Source organism: Sinohyriopsis cumingii, chromosome 2 (assembly GCF_028554795.1).
Source record: "Sinohyriopsis cumingii isolate HCF-2022 chromosome 2, ASM2855479v2, whole genome shotgun sequence".
NCBI classification, from domain to species: Eukaryota; Metazoa; Mollusca; class Bivalvia; order Unionida; family Unionidae; genus Sinohyriopsis; species Sinohyriopsis cumingii.
Genome location: NC_142962.1, coordinates 144,544,864 through 144,571,456, shown reverse-complemented (window position 1 = coordinate 144,571,456; position 26,593 = coordinate 144,544,864). Strand labels below are relative to the sequence as shown.

At 35.9% G+C, this 26,593-nt stretch overlaps 1 protein-coding gene across 2 annotated transcripts in view; it reads left to right on the top strand.

The window, feature by feature from the left end:
* The first annotated feature begins 648 nt into the window (after window positions 1-648).
* Window positions 649-26,593, top strand: part of LOC149806009 (phosphoinositide 3-kinase adapter protein 1-like) — a 40,648-nt gene continuing 14,703 nt past the window's right edge. The window contains exons 1-7 of one of the 2 annotated variants that reach the window (XM_089950850.1): window positions 649-6,501; window positions 8,801-9,309; window positions 18,034-18,160; window positions 22,220-22,567; window positions 23,150-23,359; window positions 24,260-24,427; window positions 24,903-24,980. In XM_089950850.1, coding sequence (XP_089806976.1) covers window positions 8,863-9,309; window positions 18,034-18,160; window positions 22,220-22,567; window positions 23,150-23,359; window positions 24,260-24,427; window positions 24,903-24,980 — 1,378 coding nt within the window. In that variant the 5' untranslated portion in view covers window positions 649-6,501; window positions 8,801-8,862. The remainder of the gene's footprint in view (window positions 6,502-8,800; window positions 9,310-18,033; window positions 18,161-22,219; window positions 22,568-23,149; window positions 23,360-24,259; window positions 24,428-24,902; window positions 24,981-26,593) is intronic. The other variant, XM_089950849.1, reaches the window with a different exon arrangement.

Sequence of the window (26,593 nt, the reverse complement as noted above, 5' to 3'; positions counted from 1 at the left end):
ACGGCTCAAAAGAAATTAGCGGAAATCATGGATATTTTCAGCAAAATCAGGGCAATAGACTTTGCTTGCAATATTTTGAAACCAAATAGATTCTAATCTTGTCCGATTCCATATCAGTACCTGAGTTTAATCAGACATACCGATATGTGCAAACAAGGAAACAAAATGGCCGCTATCGCTTAACCGGCTTGAAGCAGCTGTTCCGTTTTTTATCGCCGTTTTCATGATATTTGTGCTTGTTGCCTGTTTTCATCTACGTTATTGTGTTCATTATGTATTGGCTGTTAAATTCGTATGTGTTTCTTCATCTCTTTGTTTTGGAAATGAGAGCAATTAGACTTTTTCTCAGCTGTCTTGCTCCACTGTTTTTGAACTAACCGCCATCACGTGATACTCTCCAGTCAACCCGTTTATGCTACGATAGACCGTCAATAATTCTTTAAATGATCACTCTTTGGCTCTCCACACTACATTGTGCTCTAGACTAAACGAACTGGGACTACATTCATCATTACCTGAATGTAAACAGAAGCGAAAAAAGAAACGTTGTTTCAAAGCTGGCCAGCATAGAACAGGAAGAAGAATTCCAATTATCTCTCTTATTTCGGCTCAACAGTTTAAAAAAAAAGTTCGACCGTTAATTTAGATAACCTAATTCAAATCCCTATTAATTCGTCAACATTTGTGTCAACTATCCAGGAAATACCTCTGCGTATTGCATTATTCAATGCCCAGTCAGTAGGACAACCGGAAAACCGCACATAAATAGTTAATTTTATCAACGACCAGAATATTGACCTATTTATTCTGACAGAAACATGGCTAAAAACATCAGGCGATGAGCCCAAGTGTGCGGATCTCACACTCACTGGTTACTCCATCAAGTCGTTCCCCCGTAATTCTCGCGGAGGTGGAATTGCTGTCATCACAAAGAACACCATGATAAAACGTCTTAACCACACCACAACTTTCAATTTCGACCACGCATCGTTTGAACTTATCCAAACCACACTCACACTGGAGCAAAGGTCAGTCCATTTTTTCTGTCCTCCTAGTAGAAAAAACAAGCTGGCCGACTCTCTCTCTCTTTTTGGAGCAGTTTCCGAATCTCCTGCACTATGGAAATTCGATAGGTGGCAACCAGGTTATTCTTGGAGATTTAAACTTTCACTTTGACTGTCATAGATTCCGTTAATGTTTTCAACCTGAAACAGTCATTTAACCCACCCACCCATAAACACAATCACATTTTAGACTGGATTCTTCATAGACCTGATGATAACATTCTACAGTCCTCCCTGTTATCCCATGACCTTGCATCAGATCACCTCTGCATTATATGCTATCTTGACGTATCAGTCCCTAACCCTTCACTTTTATATGCTATTTAGATAAACCTCCGTATGATAAATAGAACCAAACTAATGCACGACATCCAAGCTAACTTAACAACTTGCTTACCTCCTACCGCAGAACAACTCGATAACTGCCTGCGTTCATTGCTTGACAAACATGTACCAGCTACCAAGTGCACAGTATCAATTCAAAAGTGTTCTCCATGGTATAAGAGTGTTAGCGACCAGCTTCGCACTGCTAAAAGAGATCGCCGTAAAGCTGAGAGGCTTTGGCTTTCCACCAGACTCACTATTCATAAGCAAATCTATGACGCCTCTAAGAAGAATGTCCCAAATATAGTCCATGCAGCGAAATCTGCCCACTACACTACTAAGATCATGTAAAGTTCCAGCTGCAAAGAGCTCTTAGAGATTACTAACAAGCTAATGTCAAGGAACAAATCTACACCACTTCCAAAATACATTCTCTCCAGTAGTCGACCTTCCGGACATGTTTGCAAATTTCTTCCATGACAAAGTACAAACCATTTGAGATAAGACTGACGCCACAATTTCAATTGACTCGTCGTCACCATACAGTTAGGATACAGAATTTGAGCGGCAACCATTAGCAGTATTTGTACCTGTCTCTATGGATTTCTTACGTACAGTCGTGATGAAGAGTGCACCAAAGACACGTGAACTTGATCCAATTCCAACAACACTGCTGCTTGAGTGCTTAGATCCAGTATTGCCTTCACTAACTGATGTTATTAATACCTCTCTCTCATCCGGGGAATTCCCATCATTTTTCAAAACTGCTATTGTAAAGCCTCTGATGAAGAAACCAACACTAGACCATAACGATTTAAAGAACTACCGCCCAGTTTCTAATTCCCATTCATAGAAAAAATCTAAGAAAAAGTTGTTCTATCCCAGCTTTTATCTCATCTAAATTCAAACAGTCTTTTTAGCAATGTTCTATCTGCATATCGCCCTTGCCACAGTACTGAAACTACTCTTCTAAAAGTAGTTAATGACATTCTCTCTGCTTTGGATAGCAAAAAGATTACAATCCTCACCCTCCTTGATTTGTCTGCAGCATTTTACGCAATAGACCATGATATATTACTTCACCGTCTCCAGCATGTATTTGGCATTCATGATACAGCCTTACTGTGGTTCAAGTCCTACTTGGTCAACAGGACACAAATTATATCTGCAAATGGAATACACTCCAGCCCAGTTGATCTATGTTGTGGTGTTCCACAGGGGTCTGTTCTTGGACCTGTTCTCTTCATTCTGTACACTCAAATGCTCTCAAGTGTCATAGATCATCATCCACTGTCTCACCAACTGTACGCTGATGACACCCAAATATACAAATCTAGCCACCCAACTGAAGTTGATTTTACCATCCAAGGTGCAGAGAGGTGCATTTCTGATGTGAAATCATGGATGACATGTAACAAGCTGCAGATGAATGATGATAAAACGGAGGCCATTCTAATCACAACACAAAGACTTTCTCATTGACATCCTTTACCTCAAACAATAAATATCAGCAGCACCAACATTAAATTCAAACAATCAGTACAAAACCTAGGTGTTACTCTGGACAGTACTCTCACATTGCACCAACATGTCATGGTCATATGCAAGGCTGCATATCTTGAGGTGAGACTCGTCAGCTCAATTCGCAAATATCTTTCAGTTGATGCCACTTGTGTGTTCATTAGTACTTTCAAGACTGGACTATTGTAACTCAATTATGTCTGGTTCATCTCAATATCTGCTCCAGAAACTTCAAAAAGTTCAAAACACATCTGCTCGGATAATACTTAGAGTACCACACTCAGACCACACCTCCCCGCTGCTCTGTACCCTACACTGGCTATCCATTCTATCCAGAATCAAACACAAAATTTGTTCTCTGTGCTACATTTCACTGTCGGAGTCTAGTCCAACATACTTGTCCGACCTCACCCATGTGTATACACCAGCAAGATGCTTACGCTCCTCTTCTGACAATCGTATACTCATTATTCCCACTATGAAAACAAAGTCATATGGACAGCGTTCTTTTGCATGCCAGGGCCCAGCAACGTGGAATGAATTGCCCACTGAACTTAGACACAAAGACACAGTAATCACAGTCAAGAGGGATCTCAAAACTCACTTATTTCGACTGCAAGAACGAACTTAAAGATCTAATAATGTTTCCTACCTTAAATACTCTCAGCATGATTTTTTAAATGTTTTCTAATTTCATGGCGTTTGTTTTTGTAATCATATCATTATATGTTCTTTTTTATCTTAGAGGTGTTGTCTAATTTTGTAAAGCGCTTAGAGCTTCTAAAGATTAGGCGCTATATAAAGTCGTCATTATTATTATTATCTGTCGCGTGGGGTATATTCCGACATATCATCGTAATAAGTTATTGAAGGTATAAATAATGAGAGGATAGAGAAATCAAATTCATTGCTATTTTAGATTCATTCCTATTAACGATTGGAATGAATTTAAGTTACTTGTTTTAAAAGTTGTTTTTCAGTGTTCTCGTTTTTGGGATGCTGATACACAGAAAGGTTTGAGTGATGATGCTTTTGCTGTATACATATCTTTCCGAACTCATTCGTTGCAAATAAGTTGCCGAGAATGACTGCAAATACTGAATGAAAGAAGGGGACAGTTGGAGGTGTCACTTTGAAACCATCCAGTGCCTTTTCATATTCTTTTCTTTAGGCATATGACTATGCTTTTTCATTGAAACAATTCAGACAGAATTAAAAAGTGTTTACTGCTCTCATACCATAATAATGAAAACACTTATATAGTGTGAACAATAATAATAATTATAATTGCATAAAACTATATATTCATTTTGGCGTTTCAGTGGTGGTCAAGCTCTGAACACTGATCTTTGACTTTTGGTCTGAAGCAAACCTATTCTCGGCAGAATATCGTTGACATTTAAGTACGCTATCCCACTTTATATTGAACAAAACAGTTTTCCCTGTCTCGCGATAATTATAAAAATAGATTTGCTATACATTTAAAATTAAATTTTAAACCTTGTTATTAGGTTCAATTTTTTACTTTCAAAGACTCTCATTATCTACTGTCGCCTTAATCTACACCTTCCAATAAGACAAGACAGCATCCATCTCAGAAGATCGTATATTACAATGTATGTATCGCCTTGGGATCTATTGATATGTTAAGCAAGCACGAAAAAGTGTTTTTTATTTTTAATTTTTAGAGTAATATACAAAAGTTAGGAGGAAATGAATCAACAAAGGATATGAGCCAATCTATTATGTCTTACATTGGATGTATAGGAATCGAAACTCTTGTGATTAAAAACACTATTTATATTTCCGATATGATGACTTTTGGCAAATAGAAATAAATTAAATAAAGACTTTTACAGTCATAATAAATTTAAAAATAAAATTAAACAAATGTTTAGGTTACAAATCATAACTCTAATCGTTTGGTATAATTTTAAAATCAGGGAACAGAAAGGAGGGGCGATCGAAATAGTTACATACGAATTGAAAATGACAAATTTGACTATTATAGTACCTTTTTCAATAAAAAGTTAATAGTGTCTCAGCAGGTCATACATACGTAGCATGACTATTAAAATAAATCTGTCAGAGGTTTTTATAATTTCAGTTAAGAAAATAATGTTTTACTGCCAAATTTACATGAGGAATTTCCATTATCATCTACCAATTTGAATGCTTGTATAATGCAATTTAATTTATCTTTGTTCAAAATAGTGAAATCATTACAATATGAAAAGAAATTACCAGTTTATCGTCTTTTGTTCTTCACGAAATGAAATAAAAAATATTAGAGTCTCATTAAAATGTAATCCATCGTTCTAGACGTTACGAACGTTTATATGTCGACCTTTATTGTAAAGATCTGTAAAAGCAAAATACAAAATATTACAACAATCTTCTTTACAACACTGGACACAGTTTGTGCTTTGTTTAAAAAGAAAATCATAAAAGAAAACTTGTTGGAACCCATTTCCGGCATAGTGCAAAATGAGTAAGAAATTTGAAATCCATAAACAATGTTAACAACTATTATAATAAGTCTTTCAGCGTACTTTAATCATCCAGTAGGTAAAAATGAGAAAACATAAATCATTCCCAGTGTTCAGTTGATGAATCATCAAGCTCGAACTACCAACCGTCAGTTGAAAATTCATCTTTGTTTATTCAAATTCCAATTGGCCACCTCCCACTATCATACTTATGACGCGTGACGTATTGAGCAGCGACGTCAGGTTTGCTCCCATGTTTATTACTTTAGAAGTATATGTTCAAAGAAATAATACCTGGCTGTTTATTATTTTCTAATTATAATTAGCCAAACATTTCTATTTTAAAAGCTAATGTAATTCTCAGAGGAAAAAAATCAGATTTAACAAAAACAAGTGCAGTGCTTATATATATGCGATGTTATTTCTTATTTTGCTGTTTGTCAGTCAAGTTTCCTACGTTACGATCCTTTTTAACTGACCATACTTCCCTATTACACTACCGCATGTCGACAGTTGAACAAAACAAAATATTGTGAACCTAGTTGCTCGGTTATATAACTTTAATAACAATTGCTTAGGTCAAGGTCCATACGTCTTTCAGTCATTTGTATTGTAATATTATTATTATTATTATTATCTTTTTAAAAAACTTATTTATTGATTGTATTCAGATGATTTATTCTTATATCATGTAATCTTCTGTGGAAGGAAATAAAGATGATAATGTAGAGATACCACCAGAAATATGTTCCTTGTCATAACTTTTCCTACTTGACGATATATTAATATGCTGTACTATTGTACAATTTATTTTCTTACATTTGGTGAGCTAATCTACACGATTATTTGAAACAGGAAGTAAATACATCCGTTTGATTTAAGGCAGCGACTTGACCAGTTTACACACACTCCGGGACAGGGCTATTGTTTAAACTGAAGTGAAGATACAGTGTTCATTTCTTTAGAAGATATGTCTTCATTGCGTACTTTCATCATACGATTATCACTTACACACTGAAGAAAATCTGTTTGTCAGTTCCCACCAGCAAGTGTCAGACGATGTTTGTGTAATACTGAAGAAGTTGCCCTGTCTTAGAAGAACTGTAAGTACCGTACGACCTGATCTATAGCTCTACCACATCTTGTCGTGATACATGTATATTACACTAACATGATCTACCTTCATGAGGTATGGATACAAATGCATTTTTGCACAATTTTTCATTTTTGTATGACCTTATTTTCGAGTGGTAAAGGCTGATTAAGAATGTGTCTGCCATTCAACACACGAATGTCTTCGTATCTCACAGGATGTTAAAAAATATCATTTTAATTAGGACACATCTTACTAACTTGTTTGAATGTCGTCATTATGTGAATCATTTTTATAAGATATAACTTTAGAAAGGAAGGTTTCTTACGCGATTTTTGGGAAAAAAATGAGGATTTTCAGATTTAGCAGGCATTCAATTGAAATAAATGTGTTCTTGACATAAGATAATTGTTGCATCTTTCTTTAAGCCATAATATAATAGGATAATAGAAAATATTATATTAAGAAAAGGGAACAGACCAAACTATGTCTGTCGTTGAAAAGGACCTCCAATGCTTAGCTCGAGGGCAATTACGGGTTTGTCCACAACATATATGTACCAATGGTTTAGTCTCTTCCCGGCATAATCAAGAAACAAAAATATGTATTCATGTATGCATTGCTATTCATATTTAATTTACATTGTTTGTTAGTTATTTTGTTATTTTTCTTTATTACATTATATGCTATTGACAATGTAATACTGTATGTTGGACTTGACCTTGTCCAGAACTTCAATTTCTTCTTGACCTGAATCATTGATTTTTGTTTCATTCTGTAAGTAACTAATACATGGCTAAATTTTTCTCTATGCTTATGGGTTAACTATTAAGATTATTATCTTTGCCTGAGTCAGGAAACCTGTGTTTACCATGTTCTTTATTATAGCAATGTTATCTAACAAACATTTGGAACCTTCTGGAAGGCCATTTGACATAAGGTAATATTATTTTTAAGAGGTCAAGTAGAGGACCACATAATATTATTTTTTCTAGAATATGTTTATTTGTGCCTTAAGATGTGTGCAGAATCAATTGTATTATTGTTGTGTCCAGTAGTTCATTTGGCCTGGGACTTTATTTATTCAAATTATTTATTCCTTGGAAATACAAAACGCTCTACAAAAATGCAACTCTTGGAAATAGAGAACTGAATTTAAAGTGAAATTTCAATTAAAATATATTTTTGGATTGCATTATTGCGATTCAACAAAAGACTGTTGGCACATCACTTCATGAGCTGGATTTAAATTGGATTGCCACTAAAGTTTATATAGGAAACGTGTGTTTCACTCTAGGATTTGCTGGGATTTAATTCTCAACAATGTAAGTTCCTTGTTTTTAACATCTTCATTTTTAATCTAGGGAAATTTATTATTTGTTGAGTTTACAAAGCTTGTTGCTTTTCACTTTCTCACTTTTATCATTACTTATTTTAAGACCATGTGTATGTATGTATGTATGTATGTATGTATGTATGTATGTATGCATGTATGTGTGTGTGTGTATGTATGTATGTATGTATGTGTGTGTGTATGTATGTATGTATGAAGTATGTATATATGTGCGTATGTATGTGCGTATGTATGTATGTATGTATGTATGCATGTATGTATGTATGTATGTATGCATGCATGCATGCATGCATTCACGCACGCACGCACGCACGCACGCACACACGCTCGCACGCACGTACGTATGTACGTGTGTGTATGTATGTATGTATGTATGCATATATGTAGGTATGTATGTGTGTGTGTATGTATGCATGTATGTATGTATGTATCAATGTATGTATGTATGTAGGTATGTATGTATGTATCTTTGTATGTAGTATTTATGTATGTATGTGTGTGGGGGGGGGCGTGCGTGAATGCGTAAGGATGAATTAATGGATGAATGGATGGAAGGACTGATTGATGGAAGGATGGTTGGTTGGAGGGATGGATAGATGGTTGGATGGAAAGATGCATGGATACATGCATAGTCAATTCCCCTTTATAAGTATTGTCAAATACCTGTTGAGTGCTGTCAGACATACAAAGGACCCAATAAGTTTAATTTTTCTACGTAACATGACGTTTAATTCGGTCTAACCTGGCATAATACTATGTAGAATCAAATCATAAAATAATTTAGGTATCATTTTATCCAATAATATTTATATTCATTTTAAGGTTAGGAACAAAAATTTTAATTACAATTTATTAGTTTAAGTTTTTTTTTATATACAACTTGAAATTGTGCATTGTATTACCTATTTATCATCGGTCTTTATACATTCAAATTAACATGTATTACCTATTACAGATCCGTCCGAAAGTAACCATTCTTGCTTTTCTACAGCTGTCGATACATTGACAAAATTTCTGATGATGTCCACGCACAAGATTTCGATCCACTACTATCCCCAAGATGGAGTCGAATGGGCAAAGTACCTCCAGTCCAAGCTTGGTGAACGGGAATATCAAATTGACATTGCCCTTAATGATGTCACTTCTGACGATACGTCCCAAGGAAGGAGCAGAATAAACATTTTCTTAATCACCCGCGACTTCCTCGACTTAATAGATGTAAACATCTTGAAGGGTTTTGATCATCATTTGTCACTCGCCATTCTGATGGGAGTTGATACAGAAAACTTTAAGTTGATAACAACACAACGTGGTGTACATGAAGATGTAAAAGATTGGTTAACACTGGCTGTAGATGGATCAGTGGAGTCTGTAAGGCATTTGCTCATGACAATTGTAACCATGTATGAATACGATTATTCTCCATCCAGAACTGGGCCAATTCTGAGGGAGGTTATTGATGAGGTAAGTGTTTCAGTACTATACTCAACATTCGTCTTGCATTATTTATCAGACTTTCTTTGTACAAAAACATGCTGCAAAGGACTTAAAGTAGTGTCCAAAGGCACACATGTTTTATTCAGTAATATTATAAGCAGAGCAAAATAAGGTTCCTAGAGCAACAAGAACCAATCCTTGATAGGTATGTACTGGTCCATGCATAACAGGTGCAAAGTAATGGTCGGAAAACATTTAAACTTTCGATACTTATGTGGGCTGTTGTTCCTTTTCCTGGCATTGTTTAGATCCCAGTTGTAAGGCAAAATTAATGTTGTATAAGTTAGGTGGCAAATGTTGGCATAGAATCAAGCATTTATATTTTGATTAATATATGCGGGAAAATCTGTGATTCTTGCCACACGTTCATGTGTCTATTGCTGGTCCAGAGCTGTAACTGTATTAAATCGCACATCAATTTTCTCCATATCATCTTCATGTGCTTCAGAATCAAAAGGCGATAGAATGAGCAATAGTATAAAAATATTTGAATTTTAAAACTTTGAAAGTTACGTCTTCATCAATGAAAACATTTTCAAGAAAGAGATTGCCCCATCATCATTTATAGCATGTGTTTGCGCACATACCCAGCATTGTCTTAGTTGGTGTGCCCTTGGGACATGTTCTGGTTATTGACTTATAGTATGTCCTATCAGTAACAATGGGGACAGCTCGTGTATTCTACTTTGGCAACATGCAATCTTTTAATTAGAAATAACTGCGCGAGTACGCTTTTAAAATCGATATGAGTTTCGGTGAGGTGGAATTCGGGGGAAGGGTTGGGGTTATTATTCAGTTCGGACTGAAATTGAAACATTTTCTTCTATTTTTCAAATAGAATTGGTTCGGTCGACTGGGAACAAAATGATGATATTGCACAGGAAAATAATATTGAGCGTAATTTGGTATACCGACAATAAAGGGCTATTGCTACATAGAAAGGCTGTCTTTAAGCGACCTCTTCTGGACATTATCCCACCATGAAGACGTTAACAGATTTTCTTGCTTGCTCCTGTGTGTGCTCGCTTTGACAACTCGAGTTAAACTCAGACAAAGAACACAAACAACCAAGCGGATCAACACTCGGCATACCTTGCCATCTTTATTCTTGTCTACTCCATCTGCATATGTGATGTCAACCCCAAAACGAGATTCTTGTTGGTTATCGAACAACATTCTGAACCACAAGAACACTGTTCTCGTATAACGATTCTTGTTTATTCATCGTTCAAGACACTAATACTGTCAACTAACGACTGGTGAGAACATACTGTTGAAACACCGGTTGAGGTGTCGTCTCATGATTGTGTATCTTTTTCCCCAATATATATTAAATTAACAATTTTCTTAAATCTCATTTAAGGCGGTTTAATGAAAATTAAAACATTTAGCAACAGAAAGACTCAACATGTATATAAATCAATATATTAATTATCATTTTAGTTTTGTCAAATTTTATTTTATGTCATCGAAGTCCCACGGCTGTGCGTAGACTTTATGGGGATGCTCCGATCGCATACGATTAACATGCAATATTTGCATTTATATCGTTTACAAAACAATGTCAGTCATAACATCCTCTGTAACAAAATTAACTTTTTTTCGTTTGGCAAAGACCTAGATGGAAAAGATATCACTTCATAACACTATACATTGAAGATGATACGGTGATAGTTCAGGAAGTATGAGATAAACATTTATGTTTCGTTAGTTACACACAGAGGATTAACTTGAGTTTCAGTCTATATATGAATGTGCTAGAAAGAATCAGATAGCAGTGAAGGATGTCTCTTCTCACGATTGGTACGCAATAATGACCACCACCTGTTCAAACATATGTAAATACTTACAGATTCGAGTGAACCTTTGAAAAGCTGGAGCTCTTCTCAGTCAAATGTAAGAAATGCATGTGTGAAATGGCTATAGCTACTGATCACCTCCGCTAGTCTACATGGAGAAGGATTATGATACCAATATACACATATTATTTTACTAATGTTTAACATGTCCCATTTTAACAGGAAGATATATAATGTATACTTGAATTTCAGGTTATGACTGGTTGGGGGATATACTTTATCCGGCACTGTAATATTTCAGATTAAGTAGCATGCTAAAACATAACCAAACCAATCGGATTTGCTTTAGTGACTTTTTACCATCAAATGAGTTGATTTGTGTCAACTCAGCATCCCAATCCATAAACTGTAATCTGAATTAGAAGAGACAAGAATAGATACGACGGTTTGCCTATAGAGGAATAATTACTGACAAAAGATAAATCCTTGTGTGCATTACAGAAATTGGTGGTAAAATTAAGTATAGTCATGTAACTTACGCTCAAGCCTTATTATCTCTCTGTACCACTTCTATCTAAACAGCCAACACTTTATCTTGGCTTTCGTTTGATCCACATCAGGTTCATTTGGTTCTGCCGGTGAAGGCTCTTGGTCATATATCGTTGTGCTGCCCTAGAAATTTATGAAGCTTAATTAAAGTAAGGCGACGGTTCAGGCTCATCTGCTGCTCGCGCTACAAAGATTTCTATCTTGATTTCCTTAGGCCCATCGAACAGGTGTTGTAGAAGACTTGTCAGCCAAAGTGCTATGTAACTAACACGACATAGCTAGTGACAATCTTGATAAAGGACATCAGCGCCTTCTGCCCATAATTCTAAATATTTGTGGCATGAAGACCGGTAGCTTGTATGTCCCTGTCCATGATGGGCGCAATTAGGTGATCTGACCAACAATAATTTTTGTACATTAGGTCCTTACTATTATAAGAATGTTCAAGAGTTTTCAGGTGGTTATGACATTTTGGGGTACATGAGCTGTTCACGAAATGGCGAATTGCACAACACTCCGAACAGATTAGTTACTGAATTTATAAAGAGATATACCATTATGATATGTAATTATTGCCACTTCTACTTATGGCTCAAGGCCCATCATGTCCAGATGGACCATTTCAACCAAGACATTATCATGAAAAAGAATCAATGAAAACAGAGGCTTCGTGTTGGCATTTTTAATTTTATCACATATATAATAACTCCTTACATAGTCCATACAGACTTTGGACATGCTATATCACAGAAAGATTACTTAACCCATTCCATCGTTTTTGCTATATCCCATACATCATTTGTCATGATGTCAATGCTGCGAACGCAATGTATAAGGGAATACTAGGCAAATGTCACTACATGGTCGTCAGAACCAACAGCGGAAGGGAATTGCTTTACAAAGTTCTGGAACACGCATCTAAAATGACCAGTAGCATGACAATACAATCTTAACTTTGAAGATGATGGGATTTGTTGCAATTTGTGTCTCCAGCCATTCGATGATGTTTCTAGATTGCTATCCTGTGACTGAATGAATCACATGGCGATTATCCTCAGTATCAAATTGATCGACTAAGGTGCTTTAGCTAACTTCTAAGTGATATTAGAGGTTTCATAATTAGGCGACTAACCAAAGTCATATGAGACCACTCGGATATTTAGTGGCACGCTATTGACAGTATGTCTTGACAGAGGTATAAAGCCATTAATAACATTTTCCACTCAAGAATACTGTTTATGTACTTGCCTGACACCACGACCCCCATATAAAAGGAACTCATCAGAAAGAGAGAAATCGCAGGTAGTAATGTCATCAGCAATCCTGCTCAGGGCATCCGTAAGTGCTTCATACATTCCGATGTACATAACAAACTGGACCAGTTATTATATATACTGTACCAACAGGCATTCTCTTATGTATATTTAAATTAATTGTTTGTTTGTTAGTTTTAATTTTTTAAAATTTAATTACATGCTATTGTAATGTAACATTGTATGCTGGACTTGACCTTGTCCAAAATTGAGCTCATTTCAGCTTGGCCCGATTTTTTATTATTATTTCAGTTTATGTAAACAACTAAAACATAACTAAATTATTCACTATATATATGGGCTTAATATCGGGATCCCCATTAATCGAAGAAGCAATGTTTTTTTGGTCAGGGTTTGGACTTTCCTAAGTTATAGTTTTGATTTTGTAAACATCAGGATAATTCTAGAAGGTTATTTTCCATTAGGTAATGTTTTTCTATTTTATAGAAAATGCTAATTGTGACCTAAGGTCAAGTAGAGAACTATATAATCTTGTAATTGTGAAGACTTGGTGATTCGCACTTTAACATCTAGCATTTTCATGTTGTATTATGTTGTGTCCAGTTGGGCTGTACTTTATGTTTTTGAAATTATTGAATTGAATTGATTATTTTCTCTGGAAGCACACAAGTGCTCTGTTAAAACTCTTCAATAGAGATATTCACTGGAATTAATAGCAAATTCAAACCTGGAATTATATTTCTGTGATTCAACAAAAGACTGTTGACTCATCAACACCTTAATAGCTGCCACAGACCGGTCATTGGCTTCAGTTTTGGGGTTTCTTCTGAACTTTTACTAATTTTATTCAATATTTTAAATTACTAGGACTTGTGTCTGTAGTTCTTGGATTATTTTGGGATTTAATTCGCAATACCTTAATTTTTTTTTGTTGTTGTTGTTATTTTCACTTTTTATTCTGGGGAAAGAAATTATTTGTTAAATTTTCAAAGCTTGTTGTCCTTCACTCTTTGCTGTTACTTATTTTAAGAGCATACACTCGTAACAATTTATTATTCCTAAACTGCGTCAAGCAAACGAGTCTGTTATAGTCCGTACGCATTACGAAACGTCGTCCAATAAGGTAGTACCTGAAATGAAGGCATACTTTGACAATTAGTAACACATCTTTTCTTGTTGTATAATATCAATGTTGTAGTTTCAGGACCGCGTGTATAAGATAAACCTTGGAAACCTTTCTTACCTGCGGACTGGACCGGAGAAAGCATAGTCCATGTAACAATATCAGACGCACCCATGTCAATTACAAGTTTCCGCTCCACTGGGGAGGGAGAAAAACGCACAAGAATCTTTTGTCTTATAAGATTCCACAAAAAGTCGTTTTTGTCATGAAGTCTCTATCATGGGTTCATTTGTGGATAATAAACATAAGAAACGACAGTTTTACTTTGTCAAGCCGAGTGATCCAGTCTTTGATGGTCGCTGGTTTCCAGATATACATTGAGGTACCTTTGTAACTGACCAGGTTCCCCAGAACATCGTCTTCACAGTAGAACAGCTCTCTTATTTGAGTTTCAAGGTGTACGGCTTTAATCTTTATTAATACTGCCAAGTTTCTATGAGCCATTGTTGAGGTTACCCTGAACACATCTACATCATCTAAGTAAACTAAAACAGGTGCCTTAGCAAGACCTCTCGGACCCAGCTGTTTGAACTATTTATACTATGATACAGGGTCCAAACCCTATGGATGCATGACCAAATATGCCATATTTTGTGATGAATCAGTTTAAATCTCTTATCAACACCCAGCCCTTTCAAATTTTGTGAAGGAGAATGTTTTGTTGCAGTGTGTCCAAATAGTCCGTGATAGTGGGGTTGGTCGCAGTCCATCGTAAACCTGGAGTTCTGTGCTCAGTAGTCCACACACAACTAATGATTCGATTTTTTTTCAAGAAGAGCTGATACCAGTTAGTAAAAGGAATGTTTGATAATGTCAGCATCTAACATCTAGACACAATATTTCTCCTCCTGTTCATTAGATTCTGAAGTCGAAAATTGCTTATTTTGTTTGAATGTATACCCATGATATACTTGTCTGCCGTCAGGTATTAAACCCTTCAACTGAACACTCAATCAGATTCTACAGGTGTTCTAAAAGAGTAATGTTTGCATTTTGGATGGGTACTTGGGATATGTGGGTTTGACATCATTTAAGAAGTTGCCGGCCATACGTTTATGCTCTTATTTGAGTTTCAAGGTGTACGGCTTTAATCTTTATTAATACTGCCAGATGTTTATGCTCCTGATTATTTTCCAATCTTTGAGCTAGTATTTTGAGGTAGGCTGTGTGCATTGCCCGTGCAAGATCATAACATCAAGTTCTAGTGCTGTTTGAATCAATTATTTATTCACTAGGTGTATTATTCTGACCTTAAACGACTGGTATTTTGGCCAGCTGTGCTCTGGTTTCTTGACATCTTACTGTCTTCTACAATGGAAGACTTCTGCCAACTAAATTTGTAGTTTAGAGAGGACGTAAAATATATCGAAATGTTCCTTTGGATCTTAGCTGTCGTATAGTTGAATGTTACTTGCACTTCGATGTAATATATCACCGACTGCGCCTTAAAACCCAGATCTAGGTTTGTTGGGTTACTTCGAGAAATATTTGCACTAATTAGGATTTTAGTATCCGATGACCAATATTGAGTGAATTCGAATTACAACTGCCGTAAAAATCTGCTTTAGACAGGCGAAGTTTGAAATTTATGTTGAGAGTTAAACCACTGAGATTAACAGGAAGCTTCATTAATTACATTAAAATATTTTCAACTCGTGTGATCAATATGTTTAACATAATTTACGTTATTTTACTATATTTTATTGTAACATGGTATTTACATTTAGGTCACATTTTATACTCCTTTTATTGCTGTCGTTGCGTTACTAAACACACGTGCATACTCAGGGTGTGTTGCTAGAACGAATTAAGAATAGCCTGTTTGGAAAGGAATTTACGATAGTAACACTTAAGTTCTGTCATGCTATAGCAAAGGTCGCATGTTATAAACTTTCATCCATGATTCACCATTGTGTAATATAATATTACCTCTAGATTAAAATATCTTTACACGTTTTGGAGCACATTTGGATAATCTGAGTTATTTTGCAAACATTAATATCCATCCATTCAAACATTCATTTAATAAAATAAATATTAATTCGACCATATACTAGTAACACAGTATAAAGATATTGTTGTGGTTGTTGGGTTTTAACGCCATTTTGCAGCACACGATAGGCTATAGATGGCGGCCAGTATTAATGGTGGAGGAAGAACCCGGGAAATCACCAGAAAGAACCACCGACCCTCGAGAAGCTACTGACAATCTTTCTCAAATACCCACATTGGCCGAATCCGAGACTCGAACCCACGCAGACAGAGGTGATCCGTAATGTAGAGCGCTTTAGACCACTCGGCCACTCGGGGCCCCGTATAGAGATATTAAAAGTAGAACTAGATGAATACTACTACTACTACTACTAATAATAATAATAATATTTTTAAAAATATAAACTACGTTCGACAATAAGAATAACAAAAAACAACTAAAATACAACTGCTACTATTATTAATGATATTAGCAAAACGACACAACGCACTAATCCCCCTTCATAACGTTTATACTGTAATTAAATGTAAATATTTTGGGGAATTTGTAAGTACCGTCCTCACTAATACAAAATATAATCATAATCATTCTTGTTGTCATCATCATCATCATTATCTTCTTTTCGTTTCTAACATACAACTAAATGTCACTGTACATGGAGTATTGTTGTATTTCATATTGTTTCACCACAATATCCATAAAGGCTCATGTGGTGTTATCACTGAATTACAGTGAGTTTATTCATTGTTGATAATACCACACTAACTTATTCATTACAGTAAACTATATACTTTAGCTTGGTTACTTTAGTGTACTACCTTGTTCACATTAGTGTACTACATTGTTCACTATAGTGTACTACCTTGTTCACTATAGTGTACTACGTTGTTCACTATAGTGTACTACCTTGTTCACTATAGTGTACTACCTTGTTCAATATAGTGTACTACCTTGTTCACTATAGTGTACTTACTTGTTCACTATAGTGTACCACCTTGTTCTCTATAGTGAACTACCTTGTTCACTATATTGTACTACCTTATTCACTATAGTGTACTACCTTGTTCACTATAGTGTACTACCTTGTTCAATATAGTGTACTACCTTGTTCAATATAGTGTACTACCTTATTCACTATAGTGTACTACCTTGTTCACTATAGTGTACTACCTTGTTCAATATAGTGTACTACCTTATTGACTATAGTGTACTACCTTATTCTCTATAGTGTACTACCTTGTTCACTATATTGTACTACCTTATTCTCTATAGTGTACTACCTAGTTCACTATAGTGTACTACCTTGTTCACTATAGTGTACTACCTTGTTCACTATAGTGTACTACCTTGTTCACAATAGTGGACTACCTTATTCACTATAGTGTACTACCTTATTCACTATAGTGTACTACCTTGTTCACTATAGTGTACTACCTTGTTCAATATAGTGTACTACCTTATTGACTATAGTGTACTGCCTTATTCTCTATAGTGTACTACCTTGTTCACTATATTGTACTACCTTATTCTCTATAGTGTACTACCTAGTTCACTATAGTGTACTACCTTGTTCACTATAGTGTACTACCTTGTTCACTATAGTGTACTACCTTGTTCACTATAGTGTACTACCTTGTTCACAATAGTGGACTACCTTATTCACTATAGTGTACTACCTTGTTCACAATAGTGTACTACCTTGTTCACTATAGTGTACTACCTTGTTCACTATAGTGTACTACCTTATTCACTATAGTGTACTACCTTGTTCACAATAGTGGACTACGTCAAGCATAATTAGTGCACTACGAGTGCACCCCAAGTCTACATGATGTCAGGCTTCGATTAGGCGCAGACAAAGAAATTAGAACCGAAATGTCTATTTCCATGCAGGGCATGAATGTATACATTGGACTCGAAAAGAAAGCTGAATCTGGTGTATCCGTACAATTTGATGGCAAGGAAGAAGAACTGGAGGCGACATATACAGACAGATATTTCTACAGCTTTTCATTAACAGGTATGATATCGACTAATCAGACATTTATCGGGAAACCATCTAAAGAAATAAATGTATTTTAGATTATCACATTTTAATAACTTATATGAAATCCCATTCTTTTATCAATCTTTCAATATCATAAACGCATAGTCGTTTATCTTCGATATTGTATGTACTATTTGATCTCCGTTGAAGCTACTAATTCCATTAGCCATTGTTATTAAGAATTTACGAGATGTGGACTGTATCACGATCAACATAGTCACTATAAGAGCAGACGATATAGCACATGAAGAAAGCGAGATAGATTTGGCACTTAGCTTCAATTGTTAACAAATAACAATTATGTCAGTTTGGTTTCTGCTCTTTGTCTTATTGACAAGATCCTCAGTTTGTATATCGTATCCATCGAAATATAGCGGTATATATATGATAGGTAATTATATTATAGGAACCAACACAACCCTACTGGACCCTGACGCTATCACCACTGTACTTATGGTACTGACACTCGCAACTTTTCGTAGGTTCTGCATATTTATATTTGCTAGAAATACTTGCATTTTTTTATGTACTTCCAATATTCTCATGCAATCGTGTTGACCTTTTAATGTGCTAATGTAAATATAAATCCCGTATTTTTAAAACAGTCGAAAACGTCATTTTCGATCAATTTGGCTTCTATTCTATTCTTATTTCACCGGTCGTAAGCTGTTCGTGGCATTGAAGTATTTCCCTTACTAGCCGCATGTAAATTCAGCACATGTCACATATATAAGATATGACTACTTATCAAGATCTATAAACGAGTGTGGTACAACGCCAGTCTCAAGAGAGATACTAACACTGGACAACAAATTTTTACAAAAGTCATGTTACTGAAATAAAATTAGTCAATTCTTATCAATTTTTATGTGCTGAACACGAATATGACAGTCAAATTGCAAAATTGGCTCTAGTTTTTTTGTAATCTGCAAGAAATTAATGTTTACATAACGAAATGCATTCCAATAGTAAAAGGTCAACTGTAATAGCCTACCTATAAAAAATCAAGTCATTGACTACATCTTAGATTTCTTCGCCTGTCTCTTGTACAGCTGTTCGGGAGCATCTCTGAGGAGTGTCCAGCAGTAGTCAGCCAGCATTGTAGTGGACCATTTTCCCTGGTATCTTTGTTCCATTGTTGCGATATCTTGATGAAAACGTTCGCCGTGTTCATCACTAACAATACCACAGTTGCTAGGAAAGAAATCCAAATGGGAATGAAGGAAGTGAATCTTTAGAGACATATTGCAGCCAAGTTTCTTATACTTCATCAACATGTCTTCTACTAGTTCCTTATAGTTTTCTGCCCTAACATTTCCGAGGAAGTTTGTAGAAACTAGGCGAAAAGCATTCCATGCTTGTTTCGCGTCACCTTCCAGCAAGTTGTTGAACCGGTCATCTTTGAAAAGCTCTCGAATCTGAGGACCCACAAAAACTCCCTCTTTAATCTTTGCTTCGCTGAGTCGAGGGAATTTTTCATGCAGGTATCGGAATGCTGGCAAAGTCCGGTCAATGGCTTTCACGAAGTTCTTCATCAAACCTAGTTTGATGTGAAGGGGTGGTAGCAAGATTTTCTGAGCCTCAACCAGAGCTGGGTGTTGGATATTCTTCTCTCCAATGGCTACATTCTGCCTGTGAGTCCATTCCTTCCTCATGTAGTGCATTTCCCTTGCTCGGCTATCCCACTCGCATAAGAAACACATGTATTTTGTATATCCTTGCTGCAGTCCCATTAAAAGGGCAACTAGCTTCAAATCACCACAGAGGTGCCAGCTGTACTTGTTATACTCAATGGAATTCAGTAGCTGCCTTAAGTTATCGTATGTCTCTTTCATGTGGACAGCATACGCTACTGGAATAGATGGAAGAATGTTTCCATTGTGCAAAAGCACAGCCTTGAGACTCAGTTTCGAAGAGTCCACAAATAGTCTCCATTCTTGTGGGTCATGAGTGATTTTTAAAGCATTCATGAGGCCCTCAATATCGGAACAGAATATCAGATTACTTTCCTTTCTGAAGAAAGGCTCCAATTGCTGGTGGCGCTTTTCATATGCAGTAATTGTGACATCTTCTTCTAGAAGATTCCGTTGTTGGAGTCTTGATCCTAGCAATTCTGCCTTGTTCTTTGATAAGTCCAAATCACGAATCAGGTCATTTAGTTCTTCCTGTGTTATTCTGTGTGGGGTTGATGATGCACCACAGTGAAAATCTGGATCACTGCATGCTGATGGACCAGGAGAAGAACAGGTCGACTCACCTTTGTCTTCGTCAGATGAATCAAGAGAATATTCTGCTGGAGGTTCTGGAATAGGAAGTCCCTCACCATGTGGAACTGGTCTCAATGCAGACGGAATGTTTGGGTAGACTATTCTCGACTTCTTTCGCTTCGTTATTCCGCCGGAAAGAGGAGGAACCAAGCAGAAGTAACAGTCATTTAGGTGGTTGCTTGGCTCTCTCCACACCATTGGGACTGCAAACGGCATTGATGACCTTTTGCAATTCAACCACTGTGAAAGCTGTGTTGTACATGTAGCACAGCATATATGCGGAGCCCAAGGCTTGTCTTGGTCACCAACCTTGCATCCGAAGTAAAGATGATATGCCTTCTTCACTTGAGAATTGATACTTTTCTTCTGGTTGGCAAATGTCACTTCCCCACAAATATAGCAAAAATTGTCCGCGGTATTAACACACTTTCGAGGCATTACTGTTCTTTATTGTACGTAAATGGATAAAATAATAAGTTTTATGTAACAGTAGCTTGAACTGTCTCGCACAACGTCTAAAATATTTTAAATGCTGAACCTATCTGATTGGGCTTTATATAGTACACTGCTTACGTCAGCTTCAGCAGCCGCCTGGCATTAGTATAATAGGCCTACACATGTATAGTACACTGCTGACGTCAACTTACTTCAGCAGCCGCATGGCATTAGTATTGCATTGCATCAGAAAATGATGCAATCAACTGTGGATGATGTGAGCATGATGGTATTATGCAATGTTACATCATTATTCCGGATGTTGCTGCAGTCCTACTGGAGAAATTTACACAGTGAAACATAGAAAATGAGGTATATGAATATCTTCAAAACGAGAGCCAATACAAATTTTTCACGGTTATATTCATGTTCGGCACACCAAAATACTACAGATTAGGGCCTTTTCAAGTCAGTAATGATTTCACTGTTGACCAGTGAGATCAGCGTCTAAAGAATTGCGGCAATGACTACCCTTCTATATGGCGCCGAATCCTGGGTAACCTAACGCCGCCACCTCCGCCTCCTTGAACCCTTCCATCAGCGCTGCCTCAGCACCATCCTCAACATCCACTGGAGTGACTTCGTCACCAACACTGAAGTCCTCAAACAAGCAATGATCACCCGCGTTGAGTCCTCGCTTTTGAAGATACAGCTACGCTGGGCAGGGCATGTGTCCAGGATGGAGGATCACAGCCTGCCGAAGATTGCACTGTATGGTGAGCTGTCCACTGGCTACCATCATAGAGGGTCACCTCAAAAGAGATATAAAGAGTCCTTGAAAAAGACCCTCACCACCTGTGGCATCGATCACCGCAAATGGGCATCACAAGCTGATAACCGTGAAAGCTGGCTACTTACAGTTCACTGGGCCACTGCCACTTTTGAACAAAACAGACGGGCCATCTTGGAGGAAAAACGATGTCGAAAAAAAACCGGGAACCATCAGCAGCACCCACCACAGCCCAGACATTCCCCTGCAGCCTCTGCGGACGGACGTGCCTATCACGTATTGGGTTCGTCAATAGACATGGACATACCCCTTCCTAAATCTTCGCAAGCGAATTCAAGCCAACAACTTATCACGTATTATTTGAAATTGCATATGAAAACAATCATCAACTCAAACTGGTTATCACATTATAAACGTTAGAATAGATTAATAATCTCTATAAAAAAGTATGTGGTAAACATATTCAAACTACGTTATGTGCACCAAATCTGATCCTAAATGTACATCTCCTCTTTTATATTTTGTCCCTTCACCTTCCAGACGAAGAGGCACGTATGTTTTCCACGTTTAGTGTTATGTGCAGGGAACAGACACTTGGTAAAGGACAGATCAAGGATCTTGTACCTTCACTTCATCAGGTCAGCACTCCCGAATGCAGCATGTGTGAAGGACACTCTTCTAGCGCAGTTGACATGAAACAAACAAAACTTCAGCAACTTTGGGAGCTTCTGAAGGAAGAGACTGATCCCATAAATCTGTTATGCCAGTGTATGGGACTGCGCGGTTCAGATTTGAAACAGCTTGATAGGAAACTAGCAGAAAAAATTGCGGTATTGGGTTTCCCAGAGCATCTTTCTTTGATGAACATCGACGAGACGTCACCTCAAGGTAAAATCTTCCATTCTTTATAGTGGCATTCGTAAATCATACACATATCTTATTATCATCATTGTCAGGCGACTATGTACATTAACATCCACTTTATTCTAGATATTGCTTGTTATTAAAAACAAACGTCCTGAAAGTCCTGGATACACATTGCTATCGTTTCCTCATTAAGTTTCCATTACTTTTCTAAAATTGTCTAAAAGCCTTAAACAAATGGTTTCGCTGTATATGTACCCATGACACTCATTTATGATAAGGTTTGCTATGGTGTTGCTCGATGGAGGTGTGACATTTTCCTATCATTTTGGCGTTTTTAAAAATTACCCAATATGTCGCGGCACATACTATTTTAAATATTCAAGTTGTAAAAGCTTAAAAATCTTGTCATTTACGTACATATTAATGTCGAGATTGTCATATAACACGTAAATACTATCTCATGCATTATAATCCGCCAATATATTACAATAATCCGTTTAGCTGCTGTAGAAAGACATCAGGACATTAAGAAGTGATTGACTACTGTTTTGTTTATTCTTCCTGTATTTATCAGTAATTGACAGAACTGTTTGTATTTTTAAGTCCACAGGGGCGAAAAGTGGCCGACTCTTCTTCATTTTGCCGCAGAATATAACTTTGTGGGCTTTGCTGAAGCTCTGCTTAGTTACCCAGCTTTGGCTGATGCATGCAAGATAAGGAATCTCGATGGACTCACACCAGATGAAATTGCCCACCACTCAGGCCATCAGGAATTATCTGAAATGCTGAGATTATTCTCGAATTTTGAAATTGGTACACACACACACACACACACAACACACACACTCACACAGATATATACATACATACATATATATATATATATATATATATATATATATATATATATATATATATATATATATATATATATATATATATATATATATATATATATATATATATATATATATACGTTTATGCATAGTTGATGGATATTAATATGCTTGTAATGTCAACGTTAAGTAGCCTTTCATTTTCCTCTCGATCTAACCATCATGTGATGTTCGATTTGCAATATTCGCGAATACGGACTTTTCTGACAATATGCAATTTCACGTAGGAGGTTATACTGTTTTTGTCTAATGTTTTCACGACACATTGATAGAGAAAATACACCAATTTCATCCTTCATAAATGTTTTCAAAAGTCACTACCTTTTATATACACGTTCATAATTAGTTATTTCACGGGGAAAAAAATCTGAAGAGTTAACAGTGGCTCCCCTTTTGAATTGTCTCTAAGAAGAGAAAAACAAAAGCTGCAACCGAATTGCCAAAATAACTAGCATTAATACAATGAAGAATGAAGTGAAGTCTGACATCTTGACTTTAATGCTTGTCCATTCATTTTCAAAAAGAACATAACTGTTTTGGCACAATTCTTGTTTCTAAGGTTTCTTTTGATGCAATTACATTCAAAGTAAGTTTTCGATTATTCTATATAAATTGTGTGAGTGCAGGAGCGTTATAGCAGGTTTGTATTTCCTTGTCTTCAAAGTGACATTCTAATTTGGTTGTGAAAATGTATCGGAAACCGTACAATCTTAAAGAATTTATTATTTAGCCTATATTGTATGTATCATTAATTGACAAGAAGTTAAGTATGCACTGTACATTGATGATGATAACATCTGATCTGTGATTTTTCTAGACATACCCAGATGGTCTAATGACAGCAATTCTGGGGACAAGGTGCGACTCTCTCAAATAAAGTCATATGTTGACAAAGTAGGATTAACCGAAGTTTCACAAATCTGTCCTCCGCCAGCTCCACACGTAGGAAGTAACTGTAGTGGATACGCCCGACCTCCAAAACCACGTAAGTTTGATAGTTGATATACCACAATTTATTGCCTGCTTTATGAAACCCCACAATCGATTATATATATATATATATATATATATATATATATATATATATATATATATATATATATATATATATATATATATATATATATATATATATATATCAGTCAGGAGTTGCAATATTCATTATATGGTCTTCATTTCGGGTTCTCAGCGTCTAAGGAAATTCTATATATAATCCTAGCTCGTTTTGTCTCCGTCGTTATAATATCCCATATATAATGGTTAAACAAGTGAAGTCTCTGTTAAAACTGTTTCTAAATGCATGTTAGGAATTTGTTTCTTATATAGTTTTGCTTCTTGCGGTTGATTTAAGCTTGCCAAGATTGGCATTGTAAAAGATATTTGCGATATATGTAAAAGATCATCTGGGAAGGTGCTTGATTACAGCTGGCGCCAACAATCTTAGCTTTCTTATTCTATAGGACCCGTTCAAGTGATGCATGATCCAAGCTTGGGAGAGACGGATGGAAGATTGTATAGGAGTTCTGCTGCTGATTTAGGTCAGATTACCTTTCATCTCTCGCCCAACAAAATCTTTATTTATATTTGACAATTCTGAAAAGAAATCATACAAAATGAACATAATACTTTAAGACTATATATATATATATATATATATATATATATATATATATATATATATATATATATATATATATATATATATATATATATATATATATATATTATATATATATATATATATATATATATATATATATATATATATATATATATATATATATATATATATATAATGTTTCAGCAAATACTTGAAGTATATGAAATATTTTCATCGTTCGCCTACGTGTGTTTATATACCAATGCCTCTGTGTTCTGAATGTGTAATAATTACGATGTTGTAAATCAGATAGCTCAAACGGGAGAGGGGAAAAAACTAAATAATAAACAACCAGCTTTCAGTAGGTCATGAACCCGCGTGGATATGGTTATACATAATACTTTAAGGGAATTAATCAACTTCACTTGTAAAACATGTTGTACCCGAAACACTTGTCCACTAATTTCTGCAAGGGATGTCACTCTTTGTATATTCATGGTCTGATTCCTCAGATGTATTTTTTTATGTACAAACCTTCCTAAATTCATTAAAATATGAATATTGCATATAAAGCAAATTTCTAGATAAATACATCTTTAAACAATAAACATCCCACCAAAAAGAAAAAGAAAACAATAATTAATGTCGAAACAATTAAATCTTTGAGTGTAAAATTCTTCAGGCGGCATATAAATCGGTGTTGCTGTGGCAGCTTGGATCTAAAGCAAACACTGATTTTAACTCCATTTTGTCGTAAGGTCAAATATAATTCGTTTGATACACAAAGTAACGCAAAATGAACGTGTGCTGGATTCACCTTATTGTAATCGTATTGACAATATGCTGTTGCAGCATGTCTCCCCTTGATCTACCTAATAATGCACGGACAGCAGTTGAAAATTTTAGCTTCATGTTGTAAGTACTGGCCTCCCTAATTTTAATCCCGAAAATCAGTCTCGCTTAATTCATGCCACAGATACATCTCTTGTGGATCATATACAGCTTACGTACAGAGTATTTAAAGTTGCTAACTCTTAAAGTGCACTAATATTTGTAAAAGGAGCAGAATGACTGACATACATGTTTTCTGTTACTTTAATTTTGGCTTTGAATTTATGCTTTCCTGTAATCACTGGAGACAGAGATTGTTATGATATAAATCTATTAGCGCAAGTCTAGAGTCAGTTCATATAACTTAAGGAGAAGACTACATAACTGTCACGATTATGGCAGACTAGTTTCTCGAGGGGAACAACATAGTAAAATGAAATGGGGACTAGTCGAGGCTTAATCGTAAGTTACTGAAGTGGCTTTTAATAGTCGGGATGTTAGTTTCATTTCTCAAAACCTAAAAGGGACCAAAAAGTGTTTGAAGATGAATCTTTAGGGGTATGTTTTTGATGTGTTGGCAAGTACAAATAGAATCGGGGTATATATCTTTATCCTATTCGTTGGGCAGGCAAGATGTCAGAAAGAACAGCTCATGAAAGAGAATAAAGTAAAATATAAAGGAAAGTAATACCCTCTCTCCACCGGAAAGTTTGCTCCTAT